Below are 25,381 nucleotides of genomic sequence, written 5' to 3' on the forward strand. Positions count from 1 at the left end.
GGGCTGGTAGAGGCCAAGTAGCATAATCAAGGTCGAAGGACTAGTGACACGTCATGAAACTAACTCGGGCATCTTAATTTAAAATTACATGCTTTAAAACATTGTACTACACTGATTCCACCTCACGAAACATAACACAAATTCTATTCTTACATCCTCCAGTGGAAGATGGATTTACTAACAATATGGTGATAGAACAGTCAGTGTGCCTCAGTTTTTTTTTTTTTTTTTGCGGTACGTGGGCCTCTCACCGTTGTGGAGCACAGGCTCCGGACACGCAGGCTCAGCGGCCATGGCTCACGGGCCCAGCCGCTCCACGGCATGTGGGATCTTCCCGGACCTGGGCAATAACCCGTGTCCCCTGCATCGGCAGGCGAACTCTCAACCACTGCGCCGCCAGAGAAGCCCAGTGTGCCTCAGTCTGAGATTGAGGTTTGAGGTCATGAAACTATACAGTGGGTGAAATACCCAGAGATGAATATATACCCGAGTTTGCAATCATGGGGATAGAAAAAACACATAAGAATATACTTAAAGATAATTCCTAAGTATGCACATGAGCAGAACATAATAGCAGCAGCAGCATGGAGAAAACATGACATTGCCAGAGGAAAGTATCTTCTTTGTAGAAATGTATCTATTAGAATGCTTTAAGCTGCAAGTAACTGAATTCCCAAGTCAGTGTGGCTTAAACAATACATTTACTGCTTTTTATGGCTAGAAAAACAGAGGCTAGGTGTTCAATGATTGTTCAGTGTCAGGGAGACTCAGGCACTATCTGCCTTTCTGCTCAGCCAAGGTGATAAGTCTGTCTTCAGGCTTGTCCCTCTTTGCACAACAACAGGTGCATCTTTCAATTTCACAAACTGATACATCAGTGCCTGAAGGCACATTTCCTCTTTTTGCATCTTTTTATCACAAAAGAAAACCCTTGCCAACCCTCTCTTCACCCCCAAGCAGATTTCTTCCTTTTTTTCAGTAGCCAAGGTTGCAAGGCAAGCCCATGCTAAGTCAATTACTGGTAGCATAGATGGAGTGTGATGATTGCCTTTGACCAATCAACATTCACCTCCTAAGGATGCCAGTTTGAGAGGATGTGAGAGGGCAAACACCCCCAGTGAATTGGAGGCTATGGGCTTGGAAGAAAGGGGGTGGGAGGCTGGTTTTGGGTTAGGCAACCAACAGTGTCTGCCACAAGAAAGTAGTAATGCTAAAAGCGACTGTGGCTTTATAAGTAACAGCCTTAGCCACAAACCAGAGTGCCCCTTTTACATGAATTCTGTGACATTTTCTTCTGTCTACACACAGATTTCTCAACAACAAATTAAAAAGTGAACACTATCATCTTTGAGTATTCCAGGATATTGTGTTTGATTACTCTTGAAGATGACATTTTCAGCATATATATTAAATCAGACATGACACGATGTATTATTGAAGTGTTAATACTTAATATTGTGAATGTTTAATTCTTTTATATAAAAATATGACCTGCAGTACCAAATTGGAAGCCGACAGAAACACTGAGACAAGGAATACAAACTTTTTTTTTTCCTTACCTGGAGAAAGTTTTGGCATTAAAACCTTAAAACCAAATCTAATTTTCTTTAATGTAAGCCTTTAGGTGTCTGATTTGTATATTGTGTGGAAAGGTTTATGATAGAAACATTCAAGAGTCAGTGCATTTTTCATTTCTTAGCATCTCAATTCCCTTCTTCACAACTTAAATTCTCTTTGAAAATGTTTCAAGTAATGTTATTACTTTTAACTGTTTTTTTATTTGATACTCAGTATACTTTTCAATACCACATTAAAATTTCAGTATATAAACATGTTCTTCATCCGATATGACAAATGACAGTTCTTTTACCACATACTTTGGGGTCTTCCATCAGTTTCCAGGAAGGAAAACCAATGCATGAGAGTTATAAGTAACTCTGAAAAGTGCAAATGTCAGTCTTTTTTTTGTGCTTAAGCTGCTACAAAATTGCAAAATTACACCTATGAAAGTGGTACGTGCACCAAAACTTCACTTTCTGTGCCCTTCTGATAGGTCATGTTTCCCTTTTGTCTCTTTTCTGTATTGTGAGATGAAGGAAGGTCTCACATTCACCAGGGGCTTAGATTTGAATTTTTTGATCTGATAAAGTGTAAACGGGTGGTGTGGAAAGAGACAGGTTGCAACTTGGGATGATTTGGGAATTACTATCAGAATGTTTTACTTTCTTTGACCATAGGCCATAGACGCTAGCATTTAGAGAAAAAGAAATTGAGTTCATGGCTCACTACAGAAGGGAAGCAAAGGTAAGTAAATTAAATACATGCTTAATAAAAAACATACCTGTAGAAGAGCACCACATTAATTAGGGTGAGCCTTTGTGAATTTAAAATGAGTAATTTTCCTACTTCCAAGTATAGCATGAACAACAGCGAAACTGACTCAGTTCACTATCAGTTCTAGGTTTGGATTTTGAATTCCTGTCAAGGTAGCGCTGATAAATTAACTGAGGCTACCCTTCATATCAACTCCATAAATGATTACATCATTAGGAAAAAAAAAAAAAAGTTCTGTGGTCACCTTAGGACCCGAATGCAACGCATTTTATGCATGAAGTGGAGCTCTCAACTGTCAGGTAATCCTGAGTCACAGATCACCCACCATTCTATGAAACCTCTTCCCCATTTGGTCATCATCATCAAGGTTTTAACGGAGCCAAAAAGAACAACTTCCCAATTCTAGACAATGGGTCTTGATAATGGAAGTGATGCCCTGGAGAAAATAAAAGGATAAGACTTCTGCTCCCCAGGCTACCTTCTCCCCAGTCCCCTCTTCCCGCCCCAGTTCTCCTTCTAAATCTCCAAAACCCAACGTGTTAACCCCACCTCCACCCTCTCCGCAGGCCCTCTAGGGGGCAGCTCCTTTTCTGTAAGGGTTGTTAGAGCCATTTTAGCATCGAGTCAGGAAGGAACTAGGAGAAGGACCTCTGAAAGCAGGGGAGCTGTGAGGGGCGGAAGGACTTGGGGGCCTCCTTGCATACGCCTCCCACAGGGTCCAGACCTTCCACGCCCGGGTCCCTGAAGCCCAAAGCACACGCACAAAGGCCAAGTGTCCCGGCTTCGCTGGGCCGAGGGGTGAGGGGCGTGGGGAGAAGCAGGGCGGCCTCTCGTCGCTCCCGCCGCGGGCCCCCGTCCAGGGCCGGGCAGAGGTGGGGTGGGCGAGGAGGGGGAGCTCACGTCACGTGCGCGCGCGCTAGGACCGCAATAAATGCCCGGGAGCTCGAGGAAGCGGCGGAAGCGCTCGGCGCCTGGCTCTGCGCGGGGCGGCTGCACCGAGCGGGGGAGCGAGGTCGTCTCCAGCCTTCGCCGCCCAGCCCGGCCCGGGTCCCCGCCCCTCGCGCCGACTGATAAGGCTCCGAGAAGCTCGGGCGCCCACCCTGGAGAGCTAACCGGGCAGCCGCTGTTCCGCCCCAGCCTCGGGCTCTTAACTTTGGAGCACTTTTTGCCTGCTCCTCTTTCCAGGTCCAGGGAGGAGCCGCGGAGGCCGGGGCCCACGTCCCCCTGCAGGCAGCGCCCCCGTCGCCCGAGGACGCGCCGTGCCCGGGTCCTGCCCGAACCGGGCTGTCTATGTGCAGTCGTGCGTGCGGGCTGCGGGAAGCCGGCCGTCTTGTTCGGCTCAGCTCTCGTAGGGAACTTCACGCTGGAGAGGTAAGGGCATTTCTAAAACCGCACCGCCTTCTCCAATCTACTTTTGGCTTCTTAAACTCTACTTAAAAAAAATAAAAAATCAACGTGCAGAGAATGGTCGGCCACTGAGGGTGGGTGGGCTGCTCGGAAAGCAGCCACGGTGGAGATTTGTGGGAGCTCCTTCTGAGTTTGTGAGTTTCACCTCCTCCCGTCGCGCCCTTTGGTTTAGGTTAAGTGAACAGTGCGCGCCTGCGGCGGGTGGGAGGAGAGGCTGTGAAGCTGCCCGCGTACTGTTGGATTTATCGGGTGCGGACCACAGGTTAGGCACACACTTTCTAGGAAATAAAGATTTTCTTCTTGACCTGTGGCTGTATAAGAAGAGACTTCCCCCAGCGACCGTAACTATTCACTCGCATTAATTCAGGGGTCCCTCTAGAAGTACCCATGGATATATGTGTGAATAACAGTTTGTACCTCTTTACAACATTCACCCTCAATTTCATAATTTCGTTGACATTCTGAACCAGAGATGGGACACTTGAGATAATACCTTAAAACAGAGAGAGAAACGTGAAGCTCTGGATTGATTGATAAAACATTCTAGGGACATCATACCCTTTGCAGGCTGTATGTAATATCTAGCCATTTAAAGCTTTGTAATTCAGAAATTATTTTCAAGCTTTGGCTCCTCTCGGTTACTTTTGCCATTTATTTTTGGCGTCATGCACATTATCTTGGAAAATGTTGCTGTCTATTTTGTGGAAACAATTGTGAAAAGTCCTCTGGAGGAAAAATGGATGGGAGAAAATTTATTTCAAAAAGTGCATGTCCATTTGCTGGCATTGTATAAACAAATCAAACTGGCTCCATCCCTTTGTAACTGTTGGATTAGTTTTGTTATTAGAAAATTAATATCTGCTGGGATTTTCATCCTAATTACACTGCATGTCCTTATAGCCAGACGGAGTGGAAGAACCTTTCTTGGAGCTTTTCCCGGGGACATCCTGAGATCATTCATTATGAAGTGTACTGCGCGGGAGTGGCTCAGAGTAACCACAGTGCTATTCATGGCCAGAGCAATTCCAGCCATGGTGGTTCCTAATGCCACTTTATTGGACAAACTTTTGGAAAAGTACATGGATGAGGATGGTGAGTGGTGGATGGCAAAGCAAAGAGGGAAAAGGGCCATCACGGACAATGACATGCAGAGTATCCTGGACCTTCATAATAAGTTACGAAGTCAGGTGTATCCAGCAGCCTCTAATATGGAGTATATGGTAAGAAAAATTTTCAAATGGTATGTACATAGAAATGTTTAATAATGCTTTTAGCTTCCATGGTTAAATTCCATCATGCTAGTATTTAACCTTTTACTATTCGTCCTCTATAAAATTTCAGAAGAAAAAAAAGATTTTCTTCAAGAGTCTCTTCTTCCGCATACTCTTTTATTAGTGCTCCTTTCATTCTAAGAGCTCTTTGAATTTCAGAGTAGAAGTAAATACCTTTAGGTCTAATGTTCCTACTAAGTACTTTAAATTCTACTCTTAGGAGAAAGATTCCTATCCTGAAAGTGCTGATGGTTGGTGTATTTGCTTTTAAGTGACTTAGAATAATTGTTTCCTAATTCCTAACCGATGGAATCTTCTTATGAATGGTGGATCTGAAAAAAATCAAGGATCAGTAATTTGAAGATGCTTTCCAGATGGCTGATATACATATACGGATAGATAGGTAGATAGATATAGATATATGTCATTTCTTTTTTTTTCTAGAAAAGAGTATTTTTATTAACTGTCTAATGCCCCCATATTACCTTTTTTCCTACATTTTTTTTGAATTTTATTTTATTATTTTTTTATACAGCAGGTTGTTATTAATTATCCATTTTATACATATTAGTGTATATATATCAATCCCAATCTCCCAGTTCATCACACCACCACCACACCACCCCCTAATTTACCCCCTTTGGTGTCCATACGTTTGTTCTCTCCATCTGTATCTCTATTTCTGCCTTGCAAACTATATCATTTCTAATGGTCCATTGTTTCTTAGAAGTATGTAAATGACATATTGTAAAGTGTACATTTCTGTGGTTGCTTTTTGTTAAGGAATACTTTGGCAATGGCTTTTTTTTCTTCTTCTGGATTTGTTTGTGAACTTTGATGTGTGAAAATAAGCCTGGGTGAAGGATTAAATAAAAATATGTGACTTATCCATAATAACCTTATATTCACTCAGAGTAAATTAGCAAGTTGGGGAAACAAAATTACTTTTTAAAGACTATTAGTTGTTACTCTTGTAAGACTATAACTCATTAATATTAGCATACTTCATACCCTAAATATTCAGAAAAAAATTCAAAAATCTATACTACTTGCATGAATTAGGAATGCACTAGCAAAGGCTGATAATAATCATTGGTGACCGGAAACTTAAGGAACAGTGGTGCTAACATTTCTCCTTTGGACACATTGCAGGGTACAGTTAATTTGAACACATTCTGGTTTTTACTTTTATTTTTGCACTTACATTAGTTTTGATAGGTATTCTCTATTTAGGTAACTTTCATGAAACATGGAAATTCTAAGGTAACATTACCCATTACAGAATATTTCATTATATTATTTTAACTTTTTCTAGCAAAATATTTTACCCTAAAGAAAGTAGGTAGCACTCAAGAGAACTCATCAGAGATTAAGAATCAGGGCCCAAACATCAGGCCATCAGGGTTTAAATTCTGGCACTGATACTAGCTAGGTGACTGTAGGCAACTTATAAATTTCCCTTTACTTCAGTTTCTTCATGTCTAGCACATGCACTCACCTCAGAGGGTTGTTGTGAGGATTATGTGAGGAATGAGATGACCTGTGTAAAGTTTAGCTCATTATCAGGCGTATTGCAATTACAAGGTCCCAGTACATGTTACTAAGACATATAACCAATTTTATGTCTCCTTATACTGTTTAAATAGAATATCTGACGAACTTGTTCGCTCTTTTCAAAATTCTGTGCACGATATGACATCTGTAATGTCTCACATTTCTGATTTTTGTGTATTTTAAAGTGTTTGTTCAAAGTACAAAATTCTATGACTTCTTCATCTGTGAGCTTTCAAACAGAGAGAGCCAGTTATGGGGCTTTTCCAAGTAGGCCACTGTGTGCTTATTCCATGTGGATAGGTATTCAGTTGCTTTTTATTTAAAATAAGGAAGAACTTGAGAGTTTAAACCCGCAAAAAGAAATCTGAGAATATTTGTGTGTGTTTTAAGTAATATGGGAATAATGAAAGAACATTCTGTGATTTGTTTTCATGTCTGACTTCCAAAGAAAATAACTGCCTATTGTATGATGTCTGGTCTAAGATGTTTATATGAGTTTCTTTTTAGTTTCACTGGTTTCATTCTGTCCTTGAAATGTAGATTCAGAAACCAGCCAGGGTTTATGTTGTGTTGCCCTTAGATACTGTTAGTACTGGAACTATGTCCTGGCCAATAACTGGGCTGCAGAGGAGTTTATTTCCCAGTGGTAGTACTGGAACACATTTTCTAGAAAACATATTTATGGGAAAGTCTAAATGAACAATACTGTTTTATTTGAAATACTGTTGGTTTATATCTTACATATTAATAATGGAAGTACAGATGTAGATCAACCCGTGAAAACAAAATTTGTTCAAATAGTTGTTTAAAGTGTATTTATTTTGATAAAACAAAATTAAAAACTAACTAAAGAGCCACTTCCTATAAAATCTGCAATGCCCTATGATAAGTGCCACCACTTTTGGCCATTTACACTCTATGTGTCATATTTTGTTAAAAATTTGCATAGCCAGTTACCTTATTTACATTTGGTGCTCATTTTAGTGTACTCTTTGTGCTTGAACTCCGGCAGCCAAGTCACATCCACGTTTATTAACATCACAATGCTACCCGTACTCTAATGCTCATTTAATAGGGTTAAAAATGGCTTCTGCAAGGCCACCTCTTCCCTTGAAGAGCTTATAGGCTGATTGAGAAGAAAGAATAGACATATTTGAAAATTTTCAAGTGAGCAAGGACACAGGGTTCTTTGTTCACATGTGTGAATAATGCCAGGGGAGCACAGAATAATGGAGAATAATTTAGGAATATTCCTAAGCGAGAGAGTTAATCAGTGGGGAAGATGAGGTTTATGTTGTTCCTGGAAGGTGATCAGGACCACAAATTGTGGGCAAGAGTGGAGGCCATTTCTCAGTTAGAAGAAGAGGAACCAACACACATGGAGTAAGTGGCAGGCTGGTTGTAGGAAACTAGAAGCAGAATAGGTTGATGGAAGCAAAGCCCTGTGGCAGAATCAGGAAGGGGAGAAACGAGTTGTTAATGATAGAAACCAGTGAACTTAAGGAGAGAGATTACCAGCATTTAACTTAGGATACATTGAAAACTGGGGCTTTTAGGTCATCAAATGAAGCTGTTACTGAAGAGGCAATGGATTTTTGAGGAAAAAACACTGGCGCTGGACCTAGGTTCTCGTGTTGTCTCTGCTGCTTACTGGTATGCGAAGTCTGACGGTCAGCAATCATTTTGGGCATTGCTTTTCTCATCGGTAAAATCGATGTAGGAATATAAAACCCACAGGCTGCAATGAGGTAAGAGATTTGACCCTGTTGAGCACACTCTTAGTTTTCTTCAAGCCTTTGCTTTCCATGGGTTTTGACCCCATCACTTGGTTCTTTTATTTTTCTGGTTATTTCTTCAGCATATTCTTGTTTGCTGTTCATCTCTTAAAACTTTACTTTTGGCCCCAACGGTTTTACTTTCGGCCTTCTCCCTTCCTACAGGACTTTATCTACTCCTTTGACTTTAAATACCATCCGTATATTGATGGCTCTGTAGTTGACACTCCATCCAACTGTCCTCTTTGAGCATTGTTTTCCTATTTCCTACTGCCCACTGGGTCCTCTCCATGTAATTTGACTCCCCAGTTACTTCAAGTTTAAGATTTCTAAAAAGCAAATGAGCTGCTTTTGTTCCATCCTTGCCCACGGTCCTACTTTTCTCCCTGGATGTCATGGACATCGGCTTAGTCCTCTCTAAACAGAAGACAAACAAACAAAAAGAAAACTGGGCACATCCTCAGCTGCTGCCTTGCTCTCATTCCCCCTACCCACTTCCACGTAAAATTCACGCACAAACATAAATACACAGTTACTTGCCAGATTCTCTAGATTCTGCCTCAGAAATGTCTTTTGAATCCACGTCTTCTGTTTCATCCTAACGGATGCTCGCGGTCTCACCCTCCTCCACCGTCCTCGTGATGGGTACCGCAGCTTCCCCTGCAATGGACTGTACCGTCTAGTCCTACTTTATTTCTACTTTAGTCCGCCTTCCTCTCTGTTATTCAGTCTGTCTTTTCCCTCAGACAAATCTCTGGTGGTCACTCAGCTGCCCAAAGCTTCTGTGAACTTCTGGCTGCTCGCAAGCTGAAGCGCACCTTGAATAACTTACAAAAGGTCTAGCCCAGTATGCCCCATAGCCTCAACTCCGTTGCGTATCTTTGAATCTGTGTTCACACTTAAAATATACACTGTTCTTAGAGATGGTGGTGTTCCTCATGCCTCTGTGCCTCTTTGCTAGTTCAGTTTCCTCTGTGCCCGGAATGCCTGTGCATCCTGTCTCCTCCTGACAAATTCAAGAGTGCGCTCAGACTCTGTCTTTCTGTAAAGCTTCCTCTGATGCGCTCATTCCCCTGCCCCACTCCTTCTGTGCTCCTAAAGTATTTTATTCAAGCCTATTTATAGTATTGAAATTTTGTTGCAATTCGATATATACGTGTCTATTTCCCTTTCCAAAACTGAATTCCTAGAAGGGTAAGGATGTACCCTGCTTATATTTATAACCCTGTGCCTGATGCAAAGAAGTACTCAGTAAATATTTGTTGACTGAACATTGCTGAGTGATAGTAAATATGTGTTGAATAAAGGGAGGGATGGAAGAATAGGTAAGATTATATATGAGATAAATATGAAAGACAGGTGAGAAAGGGGAATTAAAATAATAAAAGTTCTGGAAGGTAGGATATCACCAACACCAGAGATAGTGACATGGAAACTGGAAATACCAGAGATGAAGGAATAAATAATCCAGGATTTTTTTTTTAAATATTCATGCTATACTAAAAATCGTCCTGTAATATAGAGCTGCTGAGATAATACTCAAATGCTCTGGAATTTAAATAATAAATTAATTTAAATAAATTTAAATAATCATTTAATTACATAATTAAATTAATGAGTATTTACCCCTTCTAACAAATTTTTAATAGAGCCTCTAAAACTTATTGATTGGCTAAAATCCAAAATAGCTCACTGTGATAGAAAGCGTACCTAAGTCTAGAATGTATTTTAGCAACATAAGGACACGTTACCTAAAAATGACATGTGTCATTATATCATGCTAATTATATAAGCCATTTTCCAATATTATAACTATTTCCATGTCTTTTAGAGAACTGTTTTTTAATTTTAATTTTATTTATTTTTTATACAGCAGGTTCTTATTAGTTGTCTATTTTATACATATTAGTGTATATATGTCAATCTCAATCTCCCAGTTCATCCCACCACCACCATCCCCCCGTTGACAGATACTCTGCTCTGTGCCTGCTTGCTCTCACTTCATATATGGTGAGACTAGGGGCAGAAACTTTGCACAGCATTTTTCCAAATGTAGAACAAAATATATCTGGATATTTATCCTTTTGCTGGGCAACCAGAGGCTCCAAGCCAAATAGCCAGTGGTACTTGCAGTCCATGGTACATATTGATGCAAACAATGGCTTAGTTCCAGTTGTCACATATATTCTTTATATGGTCATGCTTAACACTGGAAATCCAGATATTTTTCTTCTGTGCTTCAGTGCAGCAGATAATTCCAGAAACTGGACAGGGGATAACCTAGTTTGCTGAACAGGGTGATGCTAGTCTGAGTTCTGCCCTATTTCTGACTTTCTGTAGCATGAATCCAAGCCTGAAAAAGTGATTTTTAGCTTGTGAGTTGCTCTCACAAAACAACTCTCATAACTTCACATTTTCTGACATTATTTGCCACCAATGACATATATCCAGAATAAATGCAGAGAATGAAATGATGGCATCATAACTTATTTACCAAAGCTCAGTGTCTACACATTTCTCATCTTGCTAAAAGTGGCAGGAATTCACTATCAGGAAGGTTTTATTGCAACTCTTGATTCCTAAAACAATGATTCTTCTCTCTGTATACTGGCACTTGTCTGGTAGCTTTCAAAAGTTAAATATTTGCATCTCTTAATGACGTACAGTATAATCCATATGCACTTAGAGGTACATGAAATATCTTTCTTGCTTCAAAGAATGTTATTCTTATTTAAAGTTTATTCTATATTTAAAATAACATTTAATTTTCTTAAAGTGTTTTTATTTTACTTCACTAATGTTTACTTCACTAATGTTGTTTAGATACAATAAAGCTATGTTTTGTTTATTCCTCTACTGAATTGAAAAGTTTTCAAAACCTTAATTTGATACATAGTTGTTTGTTTTTTTGTTTGTTTGTTTTTTTAAAGACATTGAGACTTTAATGTAGTTTCCTTTTTGGAAGTTCCACTGTAGATGGCAGTACCTATAGGAAGAGAGTGACATTATAGCTCAGTTCTACTGAATTTAGTAGTGACATTGTAGCTCAGTTCTACTACCCTGGAGTTCCAGGAGATTAAGATTCCTCATTAAATGTAAGCAGCAAACCTAGGATCTTAGAAAGGCAAGAGACGACAAGCAGTTTCATTAGGAGAGTGGAACACCCAGAGCCAGAAAAGTGTCACAAAATTTTAAAATTGTTATTGTTGCTTATTCCTTCATTCAGCAGGTATTAGGAATTTATCAAATGCCAGGCACTGTCTAGGACCCAGCAGTAAACATAACAAACATTCTTCCTTTCCTGGAATAGGTGTAAAGATCCTCATATCCCAACTCAGCCAGGGGGCCCTTGTGGCTGACACAGAGTGAGTGTGGAAGTAATGCAGAAAATGAGGTCAGAGCTTTATCTGAGGAGAACAGATACACATCACTGTAGTCATTTTAAAGACTCACTCTGAGTCTGAGTGGCAAGCCATTTGAGCCATTTGAACAGAGGAATATCACGGTCTTACTTATACTTACTCAGAATCGATTTGGTTTGTTGAGAACAGACTTTAAAGTGGTGGGAGGTGGGGCAATGGTGTGAGCAGGGATTCGAGGCTATTGCAACAATCATTCCAGCAACTGATGGTGGCTAGGAGTGGGATGGTAGCCTTGAAGGTGAAGAGAAGTGGCATGGTGTGAATCCACACTGAAACTCCTTTGTAGTCATGACATCAATATTGATAAATTCAAGGAAGCCTTGTTGCAAGACTAGTGCAATTGACTTGGCCAGCCAGGCAGCCAATAGGCTGGGAGTTACTGCATCTGGTGCAAGGTCTAAACCCACCCAAGCCCTGGCTGCGGTTTTTGAAAACTGGTGGCAGTTTCCATTCTGGTTTAAATATCGATGGGGAACTTTCAGCTTGTACTGACAGAGATTACAGAGGTTACAGAGATTCTAGAAATCAGCAGGTTACTGATACCCATTTTGCCAACCCAATTCCAAGAGATGAGAGGAGGTGGAAGCAAACTCTGCCTCCTTGCTTCCCAGGATAAAGGTGCTTGCTGTTTCTCCACGTGGTCTGCCCTCACCTCCAGTCTATTCTCCCACCCCCCCTAAAAACAAGAGAAGGTGAGAACTTTAGCAGAACAGGTCAGTGGCCCAGTTCCTGTTCATTAAGTACCAGTTGCACCATCATGGAGTGTGTTGTTGGGATTTTATTCCATCTTGGAGGTAACACAGACAGATTTTGGATGTGGGGTGTGGCTGTACAGATATTGCCTGAGGAACTGGAAGTATTGGAGTTACCATTTTTTAAGACAGGAAAGGATGTGGATAGACCAGCTTTTGGTAGAGAAAGATGGAGCTCAATTTTGGATAGATTAAATTTAAGATTTCCCTTAAATATCCAAGTGAATTTGTCATGTATGCAATTAGATATATATAGTCTAATCTGGACCATACAGTTAGGATTCATCAGAATTTAGATGGTATTTAAAGGCAGTAGAAGAGATGAGATCATCAAGGGAATGAGTACAGAAAGAAGAAATGTTCAAGAAGTGAGCCCTCGACATACTTTGCAGTGTAGACGTAGGGAAGGAGAGGAGCCGCAGCAAAGGGAATGGAGGACCAGGAAGAAAACCAGGGAAGCAACGTGTCCTGAAAACCAAGTGAAGAAAGGCAGAAAGGATTATCAACTCTGTTAAATGTTGCTTACAAAGATCAAGTAAAATGAGGACCCTTGAATTTTGAGATATGGAGGCCACACTGGAGGTCTGATAAAACAGTTAGGGTGGCATCATAGTGGTCCTAGGATGGTTCAAGGAAGAATGAACCACCTCCTCTGGGCCAGGTGGGCTCTGCAGCCTTAACTCTCTTCTAACCAAAAGTTTTAACTTAGTTTTAGAAGAGGTAGTTTAGTTAGGGAACATATCCCAAACTTATAATTATGGTCAGTAGGAAAATGCAGTTTCTTAGCTTAATTGTTTCTGTAGTTACCTTTACTGAATGCCTTCATTAAAAGCAAACGTGGTCATTTATAATCATTTATAATCACAATTAAGAGTGACGTTTAGTTCAAGAACATTCTTTGCTCTCGTTCAGCTTTGTTCTTTCACTTACTTCTTTTAGGAATTTATACAACCACATAACGGTACATGATTTAAAATTTAAATTCTCGTATTTTTGATGATTTTGACTAATTGAATTAAAGTTTATGAAACTAGCATAAATCTATGCTCGTTTTATATGTTATTATGTCTTTTATATATATATAATATATATATAACATAAAACATTTAGTTCATTGGAAGAAAATGTGAAAATTGAAGTGGTAATGACTTGTCTGGTGAAGGTATTACAGTAAGTATGCTTAATAACCCTTTCCTTATTTTTCTAAGTATTTGTTGTCTTCATAATTTCAAGAAGTTACAGAAAGGCATTTATAATTGATTAAAACAATTTGTTATTCTCATTGATAAATTTGTGATTAGAAAACATTTAATTCAACAACTACTGATTGAGCATTTTTGTGCCAGGCACTGTTTTTTGGTGCTGAAGCATACATTAGTGTGTAAAAGGTTCAACAAGCTAATGAAAATAAGCAAAGTGAGATGATAGAGAATGATAAAGGTGGAGCTAACATGTTAAACAGTTGCGGAAGACCTCTCTGAGTTAGTGGCTTTTGAGCTGAGAGCTGAATTACGAGAAGGAGTCAGCTAAACAAAGCTCCAGAGATCTAAGCAGAAGGAATACTGGGCAAAAGGTCTTTAAGTCAGGAATGAGATAGGAGTCTTCAGGGACCACAAATAAGGCTAGGGTGGCTTAATTTTATTTAGAAATGAGGAAAGTGTTAGAAAATGAAGTAGACATATAAGCAGGGGCGAGAATTCCTTTTGGGTCATTGGTGAAGAAAAATTTGGATTTTATTTTGAGTGAAACGGAAGGTCATTGGAAAATTCTTGGCAAGGGATTGACCCAGTCATATTTCCTGTTTCATAAAATTACTCTATGTTATGGAGAGAGAGCTGCAGGAGGGTCACAGCTGAAAGCAGAGAGATAGTTAGGAAGCCACTGGTATCTTCTGAGTGAGAGATGATAGTGACTGAGACCAAGGTGACAGTGGTAAAGATGGAGAGAAGTGGGTAGTTTCAGGGTATGTTTAGATGGTATTGCTGATAGTTTTCTGATAGCTTTAATGTGAAGGGTGAAGGATAAGGATCTTAGATTTTTACTCAAGCACGTTGGTGGATAGTTGAAGCATTCGTTGAGACAGGAGGAGAAACAGAAAGGAGAAGGTGGCCATGAAATCAGGCGTTTCTTTTTGGCCAAGCTTATCTTGCGATGCCATGTCATCCTCAGTTGAGTTTAATGGTCAGTGGAGAGGTGGGACTTGAGATAAAAATGTGGAAATCATGTAGATGCTGTTAGGGACCATCTTAACTGACTGAACAAAACCATCTGAGAAGATTTTTATGGACGGAGGTTGAACGCCTTGAATTGAGCCCTGGCCCAGCAACATATGGAGGTTGAGCAGAAAGGAGAAGCTAGCAAAGGAAGCTGAGAACAAGTGGTCAGTGAGGTTGGGGGAAAAGACAGGCTACCCTGGTGTCCCAGAAGCCAGGAGAAGAGAGTTCAACAGCTTCCATACTGCTGAGGAGTGAAGTAAGAGGAAGAAAAGTCAACAATGGTTTTGTGGACACGGAGGCTGCCGGTGACTTTGATAAGAGTCATTTCAGGGGTGGAGTATGACCTGAAGTCTCACTGAAGTGGGAGGAAGAGAACGAAAGGTGGGGAAGTTGAGAAGGAACTAAGTAACTCCTCAAGATACCGTTGCTGTGAAGATCTGAGAAATGGAACTAGCTAGCGCTACACGGGTATATGGCAGTGCTCTTGGTTTTGTTCTTTAAAGAGCATGCTTGTAAGTTGATGGAAATGCACAAGTTGAGAAAGCACTTGACATGGAAGGGAGAAAATATAACTCCAAAGTCAGTTCATTTGTTTTGACAGGAAAGGCTGAGGTTGTAGGTGCACAAGCAGGTCGTTTGGTGTATTTCATGGAAAAAGAATTTTGATGTGAGTGCTTCTGTCTTTCCCAGTGAAGTATGTAGCAAGATCGTCAGCTCAGATTGAGAAGGCAGGAATGGAGGGGTGTGAGGATAGGATATTATGAAATGGTAATTTTGGAGTTACTATCTAAAGATCTCTGTGGAGTCAAATGTATGAGATGTTTGGAAGTACTTTAAGTTCATTTGGTTCACCGTGCTTTAGGTTACAAAATTTAATAGATAGGGAGGAGGTTTACTAGGGTATGTGTTACTAGAGTATGTAGTAGTAAAGTATTTCCAAAAAGCAGGAAGATTTAAAGTAATGATTTCTCTGGTTTGCCGTAGGTCACCCCACTCTTTCCAGCCACATCGTGTGGTGTCACTTGCTTGACCTCTGAAGACATTTGACTAGGCAGCTCCTGGAGATGTGAAAGACATTAAAGGCATGTTAGCCCGGGTGGGGGGAGGGCGGTGGATTTTTTAAGTATTCAGATAGTACATAATACAGATCAAGTACAGATACAGATATAGACCAAATAATGTGTTTGAGGTTCAAATTGCAGAGTGAGGTTAAATACACATAGTTGGATGGGAACTCTAAAAATTAAATTATGGGAATGACCCAAATATGTGACTTGGATTAGTGGGTCATTAAACTCACCAAATGTAAGAACCTGGAACTATGATCCAGTGAAGCTTACTGTTTTTTTTTTCTTTTAACTAGTTAACAGAATCAATGAGGTGCAATTAAGTCAACTGCTTAGATATAACTTATTGGGAAAAAGGCAACAGATTTTCTCTATTAGAAACTCATTAACCTAAAGGCAATATATGAATATGGATACAATCTACTTAATAGTCTATATTAAATGCTTTATATTTTGTTTTTAATCAAAGAAAAAATTGACGTCAAATGTCAGGAAATTGAGTAGCAAGTGTTTTTCATGGGAAAGCAGCTAGGTATGATTTGGGGAATAGAAAGAAGGGGTGCTTTAGTCTAGTGCCACTCAGACTTTACTGTGCATACGAATTCCCTGGAACCTTGTTAACATACAGATTTTGATTCAGTAGGTCTGGGTGGGCCCCAGTATTCTGCATTCCTAACCAGCTCCCAGGTGAAGAGGCAGCTGCTGTCTGGGATCGGAACTTTGAGTAGAAAGCTTTAGGCTCTCCGGAGAAAGCGAGGTCTAAATTAAGACAAGTTGACGCGAGGATCCGGATTCTTTCTTTTTCATCTCAACTCTCACATTCGCCTTCTCCTTTTTATAGCAACTCTAGCTATTAGTGCAGGAAAATAGAAACTCCTTTTCACTTCCTTTCATGAAGTGCTTAGAAACCACAAAGATAAAGAAGCTTGAGCAGTAAGAGTGCCCAAGACTCAATGTTTAAATCAGCTTGGAGGAGGGGTAGAAAATGACCCCAAGACTCAATGTTTAAATCAGCTTGGAGGAGGGGTAGAAAATGACCCCAAGACTCAATGTTTAAATCAGCTTGGAGGAGGGGTAGAAAATGACCCCAAGGCTCAATGTTTAAATCAGCTTGGAGGAGGGGTAGAAAATGACCCCAAGGCTCAATGTTTAAATCAGCTTGGAGGAGGGGTAGAAAATGACCCCAAGACTCAATGTTTAAATCAGCTTGGAGGAGGGGTAGAAAATGACCCCAAGACTCAATGTTTAAATCAGCTTGGAGGAGGGGTAGAAAATGACCCCAAGACTCAATGTTTAAATCAGCTTGGAGGAGGGGTAGAAAATGACCCCAAGACTCAATGTTTAAATCAGCTTGGAGGAGGGGTAGAAAATGACCCCAAGACTCAATGTTTAAATCAGCTTGGAGGAGGGGTAGAAAATGACCCCAAGACTCAATGTTTAAATCAGCTTGGAGGAGGGGTAGAAAATGAAATGTCAAATTTAGCTGATGGCACAGTTCTGCAGGATGGTGGAAAGTGAAGTGCAGTCAGTGACAGGAGAGACTCTAAAGGCCATGTGAGTGAGAAGGAAGTAGAATTCCAAAGCGAGCAAGAAAGGAGGTGGCAGTGTGGGGCTGGGAATGGTCAGCTAGATCAGTTAATGAGCTATTAGATAAGACCCAAGAACGAGCATGGGAGTTACTCTTTATAACTCTCCCCTTTGCGTTATTGTTGCAACTCAAACAGTACAAAGTAAGCAAACAGTACAAAGTAACCATCTAAACAGGGGAATAAAATATAAAACTATATCTTATGTTTGCTGAAGACATGGCAAATCCAAATCTGAAATACTGAAAGATTGACTGATATGCTCAAAAGAAGCTACAGTGAGATCAGATGTTGTCCAGAGGCAGGAAACCAAAGAGATAAAAAGGGGGGGGGGAGGGAGACTTTTGAATGAAGATGGAATAAAAGCATCAGAACTCCTGTCTAGAAAGAAAGGGCTGAGAGAAGAGCTTTGTGAACTGAATTCCGTGAACGTAGTGAATACATCTAAACAAATAAAAAGCGGTGCTATTTCACAGGAACATCTGTACTGTTATTCCATATACCTTGGATTTTTTTTATGCTGTAGGGATCTTGCCAAGCCCTGTTGCTTTTGCAGATGTTAGAATGACTTATGTGCATCTCGTTTTCTCTCTAGTGAATTTCTGCTCTTCCTTCAAGACTCACCTCTAAAGACGAATCTGCTCTTGTCTAAACCCTCCTGTACGGAGTTAGGTGCACTTCACCCCAGTTCCCTGGCTTCCACAGCGTTTCCTACCTGCCTTTGCCTCTGTTATTTACATCCTTGTCTCTTTCTCTAGCCTTACTTTCCTTTGTGGGAAGGAACTGTGCTTTCGTAATTTTTGCATTTCCCCGGCTGAGAGGCTGACACATGCTGTAAGCTCAGTTTATGCTAGTTGAAAGGGAAAAAATGGAATGAATGAATGAAAAAATAAAAAGATGATTGGATTTTCAACAGTGATTCTAAAATGGGTAGAATGAAAGAGGATTTGATTTGTTTTGACAAGAAAATACTATTAGAAATTTGCAAAAGCATTCATTTCAAAGTGTTTATGTTTTATTTTTAAGTACATTAGCTTTTTGGTTAGGGTAAAATCATTCTAATAAGTATGACAAGTGGCTAAATTAGCATTGGATTTTAGTGACTTTTCAGAGTTATATTGGGTTATGGACACCGCTGTCTCATGAAGTGGGGATGCCCAGACCCTTCAGCAAGTAGGGATAGAGTCTTCCAGGAGATACAATGATCAGAATGCCATGGCTTTTGCTGGAGAACTGTTTTCAAAATGTAAATCAGAGTGTGATAAGAAGTACAAATGAATATATTTTAAACTGTATATAAATCTAAAAGTATTTCAGAATAAAGCAGTAACCAGGAAAGTCTTCTTAGAAGAGGTACATTTTGAAATAGTGTTTGGAAGACGTTATAGTCAATGTGTGGTAGGGGCCGTGGTTGAGGGCATTGGATGATGAGAACCTTAACTGATAAGATGTTGATATGAGAATATGTGTACAGTTGATTCAAAGAAGAGGGCATGGCTGTCATGATCTGTGAGAACAACTGAAAAGATGAAAATAATCTTGCTCTATCAAGTGCGACTCATGGCAGACTTGAGCAACATAGCCCTATACATTTTCCTTCTCTGCATACCTATGAAGAAGCATTTTATTTGACATAATTTGGTATTAGTTTGACTTTTGTAAGTTATACAGTTATTACAAAGGATTTCCAAACTTTGATTATATTAACACTTTTTAAACTATTCCTCTGTGTGTGTGTGTGTGTGCGTGTGTGTGTGTACACTAAACTAAGCCTAAACTACACAGGTACTTACTTGGAGGCTTCAGTGGAAATATCATCGTGGAAATTTAATGGGAACAAAGGTCCTGACTTATAGAGTTGATTGTCAATAGATTCAAAGCAAAGCCAGGCATAACTTACTCTAAACTTCGTTTTATAACAGTGTGTTAAATTTGAATTCTAAGAAATTTACTTTTTCACTGGAAATTAGGTGACAGTGATTATCTTTTTTTAATCATTCAAAATTTGGGATTTAAATTTCTTCCTTAATCTCGTGAATATTAACAATGTGCCATAAAAAGATTATGTGAATCACAGCAAATGAAGCAGATTCTTAGAGGAACAGAGGAATAAGAGAACATTTATTAAGATATATTAGGTATCAGGTAATATGTTAGGCAGCTTACTAATACACATTCTGTGAGATGTTTTTATTCTCAGATATTATTTCTCGTTAGGAAAACAAATGCCACAATAACAAGGATTTAACGGGAAAAAATTAATGAAGGCTCTTTATGCAGAGTTGTGGGCAGGGCTTAGGCGAGCCACAAGGATGGGGGACACCCAGGCATGAATCGTGGTACCACAGCCTGGCGAGGACCAGAGCCTGATAGTAGGGCTGTATGAAAGGACACAGGCGCCATCACTGTGAGGCAGAGTACTCAGGGGATGAGTGGGGTTGAAGAGGGGGTAATACATACTTAAATTCACCTCTCACCGTCTTACTTCCTGTGCATGTCTTCTACTGGCCAAATTCAACTAGAACCCAGGAGCCAAGAGAGCCTGAAGTAACTCAGGGTGTAGAGTTGAGCGTCTTGGAACATAGAGTATGGCAGCAAGTGGCTGAGAGTGACTATGTGGGAAAAAATGAAGAATATTTAACACAATATTCTTTCTCAAATTTTCAAATAAAGGCTTTGGTAAACCGTATTTTTTTTACATCATCTTCTTAGTCATTGTTTAGTTGTTGAAGACAAATGTATAGGCAAGTTCCTAAGGGACACCTAAACATCTGATTGACCATGCTATGGTTACTAAACCAGCTTTGAGTTTCCTAGCAGCCAAGGAAAACAGGAGACCATATGGTTTACATAGCTCTCAATGACTGTTTGGAAGCATAATAATTTATCGTTCTTGAAGCAGGAATTAGTGAAAACTTAACACAGAATTCCCAATATAGGAACAATGAGCAACTTACTATAGCAGTTTCATTAAAAGTATGTAAACATATGCATTTAAATGTTTCTTATATTAGCCTTTGGTTTAAGTTGAAGTAATGGTGTTAAATTTTAGGTTTCGGTTTCTATTTGTCCAAAAACTTTATCTTTTACTAATTTTTCCAAAAAGAAGTTTTCATTCGTTAACCCATCTGTTTTTTCTTTTTGAAAATTAAAAAGACATCCCCGAAGACAATAAATAAAAGCAATTAATATTTTATTTACTTGCAAAACTTGTTACTTTCAGTTTGCTATTTAAATATATGAACTGATGCATGCAGAGTGATTTATTATGAAAGTTTATCTTTCCTAGCATGCATATTTTAGGCTTGACTTTTAGATTAATCATATATCTATCTAAATTTATGAGCTATAAATAAACTAAAACATAGGTCCTCATTTTTATAAATTGGCTCACCTATCAGTTATTTAAGTAACTGATAGGTGGTACTGTACTTTCTCAAGTCTCCTTTGAGGTCTCCTTAAACATTCAAAATATAGTCTTGAAGATTAACTACTTCTCTCCTAAATGACAACAAAATAATGAAAGCATTATAGTGTTGAATTTATCACAAAGTCAATACAAAGATAGATATATATGACCTTTGCAAAAATAATCCGAGTTCAGCTTTTCAAGAATTACCTTTTGTTTAGCCTAGGTACATCATGAACACCCTTTCACCCGAGTTTATATCACACATGTATGTTTGACGCAGGGAATTTAGGTTCCTGAATCTCTGATCCAAGTTATTGCCCAGGACAGGCCAGCTGAGGCTAGAGATAATCGATGAGTACATATTGGCAACATATTATATGCCAAGTATATTAGGTGACATTAGGAAAACACAGAAAAAGTATGAGACAGTTTTTGATTTAAAATTCTAGTTTGAGAATTAAGACCGAAAGTAGTAGAAACAGATCTAGGAGAACATACAGTAATTGGTAAATTATATGTTTAAGAAGGTTCAGAGAAGGGTGAGATAAATGGAGTATGTATTGTGGTTGGAATGACTTCCAAGAGGAGAGTGATTGTGAACAGAACTTTGGTGAAAGGATAAAGTTTAAGTAACTAAGGAGGGGGGGAAAGAAAGAACAGTCCTGTACGGGAAAATTTCTGATGGATTCAATGGCCGAGAAATATGAACAGACAGGTACTAGAACCTTGCTTCTTGAAGTATTCAGTGTATGGTTCTGGCACCAGTGTTAGAAATGTCATAACTTTTTGATTTCTCTCCTGACCTACCAAGTCAGAATCAGATCTTCTGATGATTTACCAGCACTTTAACGTTCCAGAGAGCCAGCAGTAGAGGACCCATGTTGAGGAGTGGGTTATAAGTGAGGTAGGTAAGTTATCGCCAGACTTGAGAGGGCCTTGGCAGGGAGATGAGAGATGAATCAGCAGATATTCTGTAGAAATGTAAGGATTTTGTTGAATTAATGTCTAGGCTGCCTCACAAAGACAATCTGCCCTACACCATGCATTCGGTCTATCTGTATAATATTGAAACAATGGGTTTAATTAAAATGATCTTGTCAGTTTATCCACACATTAAATTTTCATTCCAAAAATTATTTTAATTTTAGGAAAAGGAAGTGGCAATTCCCTAAATTATCTTTTTAAAGACTTTTAAGGCTTTGTTTTGAAGTAGATTTTAAGTAAAACTCTGCCTCATCTGCCTTGCATCTCTGTAATTTACAGGAGACCCTAATATGTGCATTGCCCTGAGGTAATGCTGCTACTTTCTCAGTACCTGGCAAAGCCTCTATGTCCTGAAACACAGGTGTTCCCTTTGAAATCTGAGCCTCGTGCATTTTCCTTGTAACTACAGTCTTTTCAAAGCAGGTGAAGCACAGAAGTTAAACACCGGAGGTAATATCTGAGTTGTAAGGAATGTACTACTACTGTTTTCTGTAGTGCTTTTTATACCAGATGACTTTGTCACAGAAACCTCATACACTCTTTCAGCGTAGATTGAGTGATTGATTAATTGATTTCATTGACGTCTATTTCTTTGTTATAGTTCTGATAATTCCACCATCGGGGAGAAAAGAAGGTGGCTAAGATTTTATAATGAGGCATTATTTTTGGAATTTGAATCTGAAGTTTTGCGAACCGTCAAATGTGTTACTTCCATAGAAAAACAAATTCTTTCCTGGAGATCAAGTTATTGCTATTGAGAGGATAACACTGACAGCTTATTCCATAAGATTTTGGGATTGCACTTTCTGGTTTAAGTAGGAAAACAACAGTGATTTGGGAGGGATTTATGTTGTGACATATGATGGATATTTACAAACCTGTTTTTCCAGAAGGTATGACAGGACAAGAATTATCTTTTTTTTTTTTTTTTTTTTTTTTGCGGTACGCGGGCCTCTCACTGTTGTGGCCTCTCCCGTTGCGGAGCACAGGCTCCGGACGCGCAGGCTCAGCGGCCATGGCTCACGGGCCCAGCTGCTCCGCGGCATGTGGGATCTTCCCGAACTGGGGTACGAACCCATGTCCCCTGCATCGGCAGGCGGACTCTAAGAATTATCTTTTAAAGGTTGTGTTTAGAAAGAGATGGCTCTATATGTCTTTGATTTTCTTCAACTGCTTCTATATTCATGAGCTGGTTGAAAAATCCTGGTGTTCCTTTTAGCTGTGTAGAAAAATTACGTGTGGAAGTCTGTGCCTTATTTCAAAGATTTTACCATTTGGTTTTCAGGACTAAGCTGAAGAGAGACCCATTTTGAGCTTCTTACTGAGAATGTCTTCTTGTCGTATTCAATTATGTTGAAGTTTTACTGGGAAGTTTTATGGAAGGTTTTCAGTTGTATTTCTCTGTTTTGGACAATATTAAAACTTTCTCCAGTAGAGGTGATTCGGAAACAGTTCTCCTCTAGACTCATAATTTGAAGATTTGAAACCTTCTTGGCTTTGCAGTCTTGAAAATCACAAATCAACTTTTTCTTCTTAGCTAAGAAATAGCCTCTGTTGTCATCAGAAATATTATTTTATGTTTGAAAGTTTTCATGGGACTCTACAAGCAATACAGGGCACTCTAGAAGAGACTATAAGTACAAAATAATAGAATTTTAAAGCTAAAAGGAATTGAAGAGACTTACTCCAGCTTACTAATGTCAGAGACAAGGAAACAGAAGCCAAACTTGACATAATCAAAGAGATAAATTTGAAAGTACACAATTTAAATGGGAAAGAAGACTCTTCCAGGGTGTATCATGTATTTTAATTAACCTTAGTTTGAATAATTGGAACAAGTGCAAGCTTAGTTTTATCTCTGTCTATATAAAAAAAGGAAAGAAACACTTATCATTAATGACCTTGCTTGCGTATGTCTAGAAGACATAGCCCTAAGGAAAGAGTATTTTCAATACTCAAAGGTATTTTCAATATATGGAAAGCTGGAATGGTATCATTACTTCTGACAGCCAGTGACTGCTCAGAACTGAGGTAGGCTTAGAGACATGAGGGTGGTTTTCTGTATGCATATGTATATGTCTAAAAAGACAAATCTTTGTGGGATTCATTTTCAGGTTTTATTGCAAATGCTTATATAGTTTTTTAAAAATAATTTCATTGTTATTTATCATTTTTAGTAGGAAGGTAAGACCAGAGCTTTCAGCCTAGATTTGGATTTCCAGCGTAACTGCATTTTCAACACCACTGTGCTTTGATGTTGTTACTTTGCCAGAGAGCAATGCATATTTTAAAAGTCCATATTGAATTGCAAATTGTGTCATGGACTGGTGTTAATTGCCATTTAATTAAGATACCTAATAGTAAGATAGTCAAAGACCTTTTTTTTTTTTTTTTGCATTTATCTTGGAAATCCAGTAAAGCTGTATCAATCCTGCAAAAAGTTATAATGAATTAAAATATTATTTCTAGAGAATGGTAGAAAATCTTGCAATCCTCTTTCTCCCTGCTTAGAATGACACTGAACAGTTATTAAATTATGTGAGAGTTTCCAGGCAGGAGATTATTTCTCTGTGCATTTAAAGGTATCAGATCATGCTGGTCAATTTCCTGTTAAAATTTCTTTGTTTACTCATATATTTTTTCATTGCTGAACTTAACTATATAAAATAAACTACTTCACAGCTTCAGTGTCACCTAGCGTATTTCCTTTGGTAGACTAACTATCATGATACCTTCACCAAGAAGTGCTTATCAATACCTTTGTGGATAAAGGGATTTCCATTATCTCCATCCCTACCTCTGATCTTTGAGGATTTATGTATGAAGAGTCTAATTACACAAATTTGCGTCAAGCAGATAGTATCACAAAACTTTACTTCATGTGCTTTAATGCAATCTAAAATAATAATAATTAAAAAGTTCAGATTAATGTTTGACATATTTGAAAAAGAGTCTACTGTTCACTTTAGTTTTGTATACTAATATTTTTGAAGCCTCAGTTTTAAGAAAATGGTCTTCAGACAAATTCATAGTGACTAATTAACATTGGCTTTCAACTCTTGTTTAATGTACTACAATAATAATTATGACGCTATAAAGAGTCAGTGATTTCCAGGACATGAATCTTAGAATTATGTAAATCTGGAAAGAGCTATACATTTACAATAATCAAAGAATATATTTGAAAATACTTAATCCTTTGTAAGAGAGAAGCTATTCTCAATATCAAAGAGAAAGAAAGAGTCATATTACTAATGACTGTTTTTGCCTAATGTATAGGGATACAACTTCTGGTAAGCTAGCAATATTAACCCTATTAAAAACTACAATCCTGAGTGATTTGCAACTGTCATTGTTATTATAATAGAATAACAAGTATTCTGATAGGAATATGAATTGTTTATGCCCACCATATTTCACAAACGATAGCAGTCAATGGAATTTTCTGTACATGTCTAGCTGCATAATTTTTGATTTTTACAAACAGTATTTTAGTGCTGAAACGACTATATGCTTCTAGGTTTACTTTTGAAAGTCCTTTGTCAAGGTTTAAGGAAAACGATAGGGCCACTATGGTGAACTGGTTGAAAAATGTCACTGG

The 25,381-nt window shown here is 38.8% G+C and overlaps 1 protein-coding gene across 1 annotated transcript in view; it reads left to right on the top strand.

The window, feature by feature from the left end:
* The first annotated feature begins 2,958 nt into the window (after positions 1-2,958).
* Positions 2,959-25,381, top strand: part of CRISPLD1 (cysteine rich secretory protein LCCL domain containing 1) — a 44,658-nt gene continuing 22,235 nt past the window's right edge. Inside the window, exons 1-2 of the mRNA XM_033842856.2 lie at positions 2,959-3,705; positions 4,642-4,961. Of these exons, the coding sequence (XP_033698747.1) occupies positions 4,704-4,961 (258 nt within the window). The 5' untranslated portion in view covers positions 2,959-3,705; positions 4,642-4,703. The remainder of the gene's footprint in view (positions 3,706-4,641; positions 4,962-25,381) is intronic.

The sequence above is a fragment of the Tursiops truncatus genome, chromosome 17 (assembly GCF_011762595.2).
Source record: "Tursiops truncatus isolate mTurTru1 chromosome 17, mTurTru1.mat.Y, whole genome shotgun sequence".
Lineage (NCBI taxonomy): Eukaryota > Metazoa > Chordata > Mammalia > Artiodactyla > Delphinidae > Tursiops > Tursiops truncatus.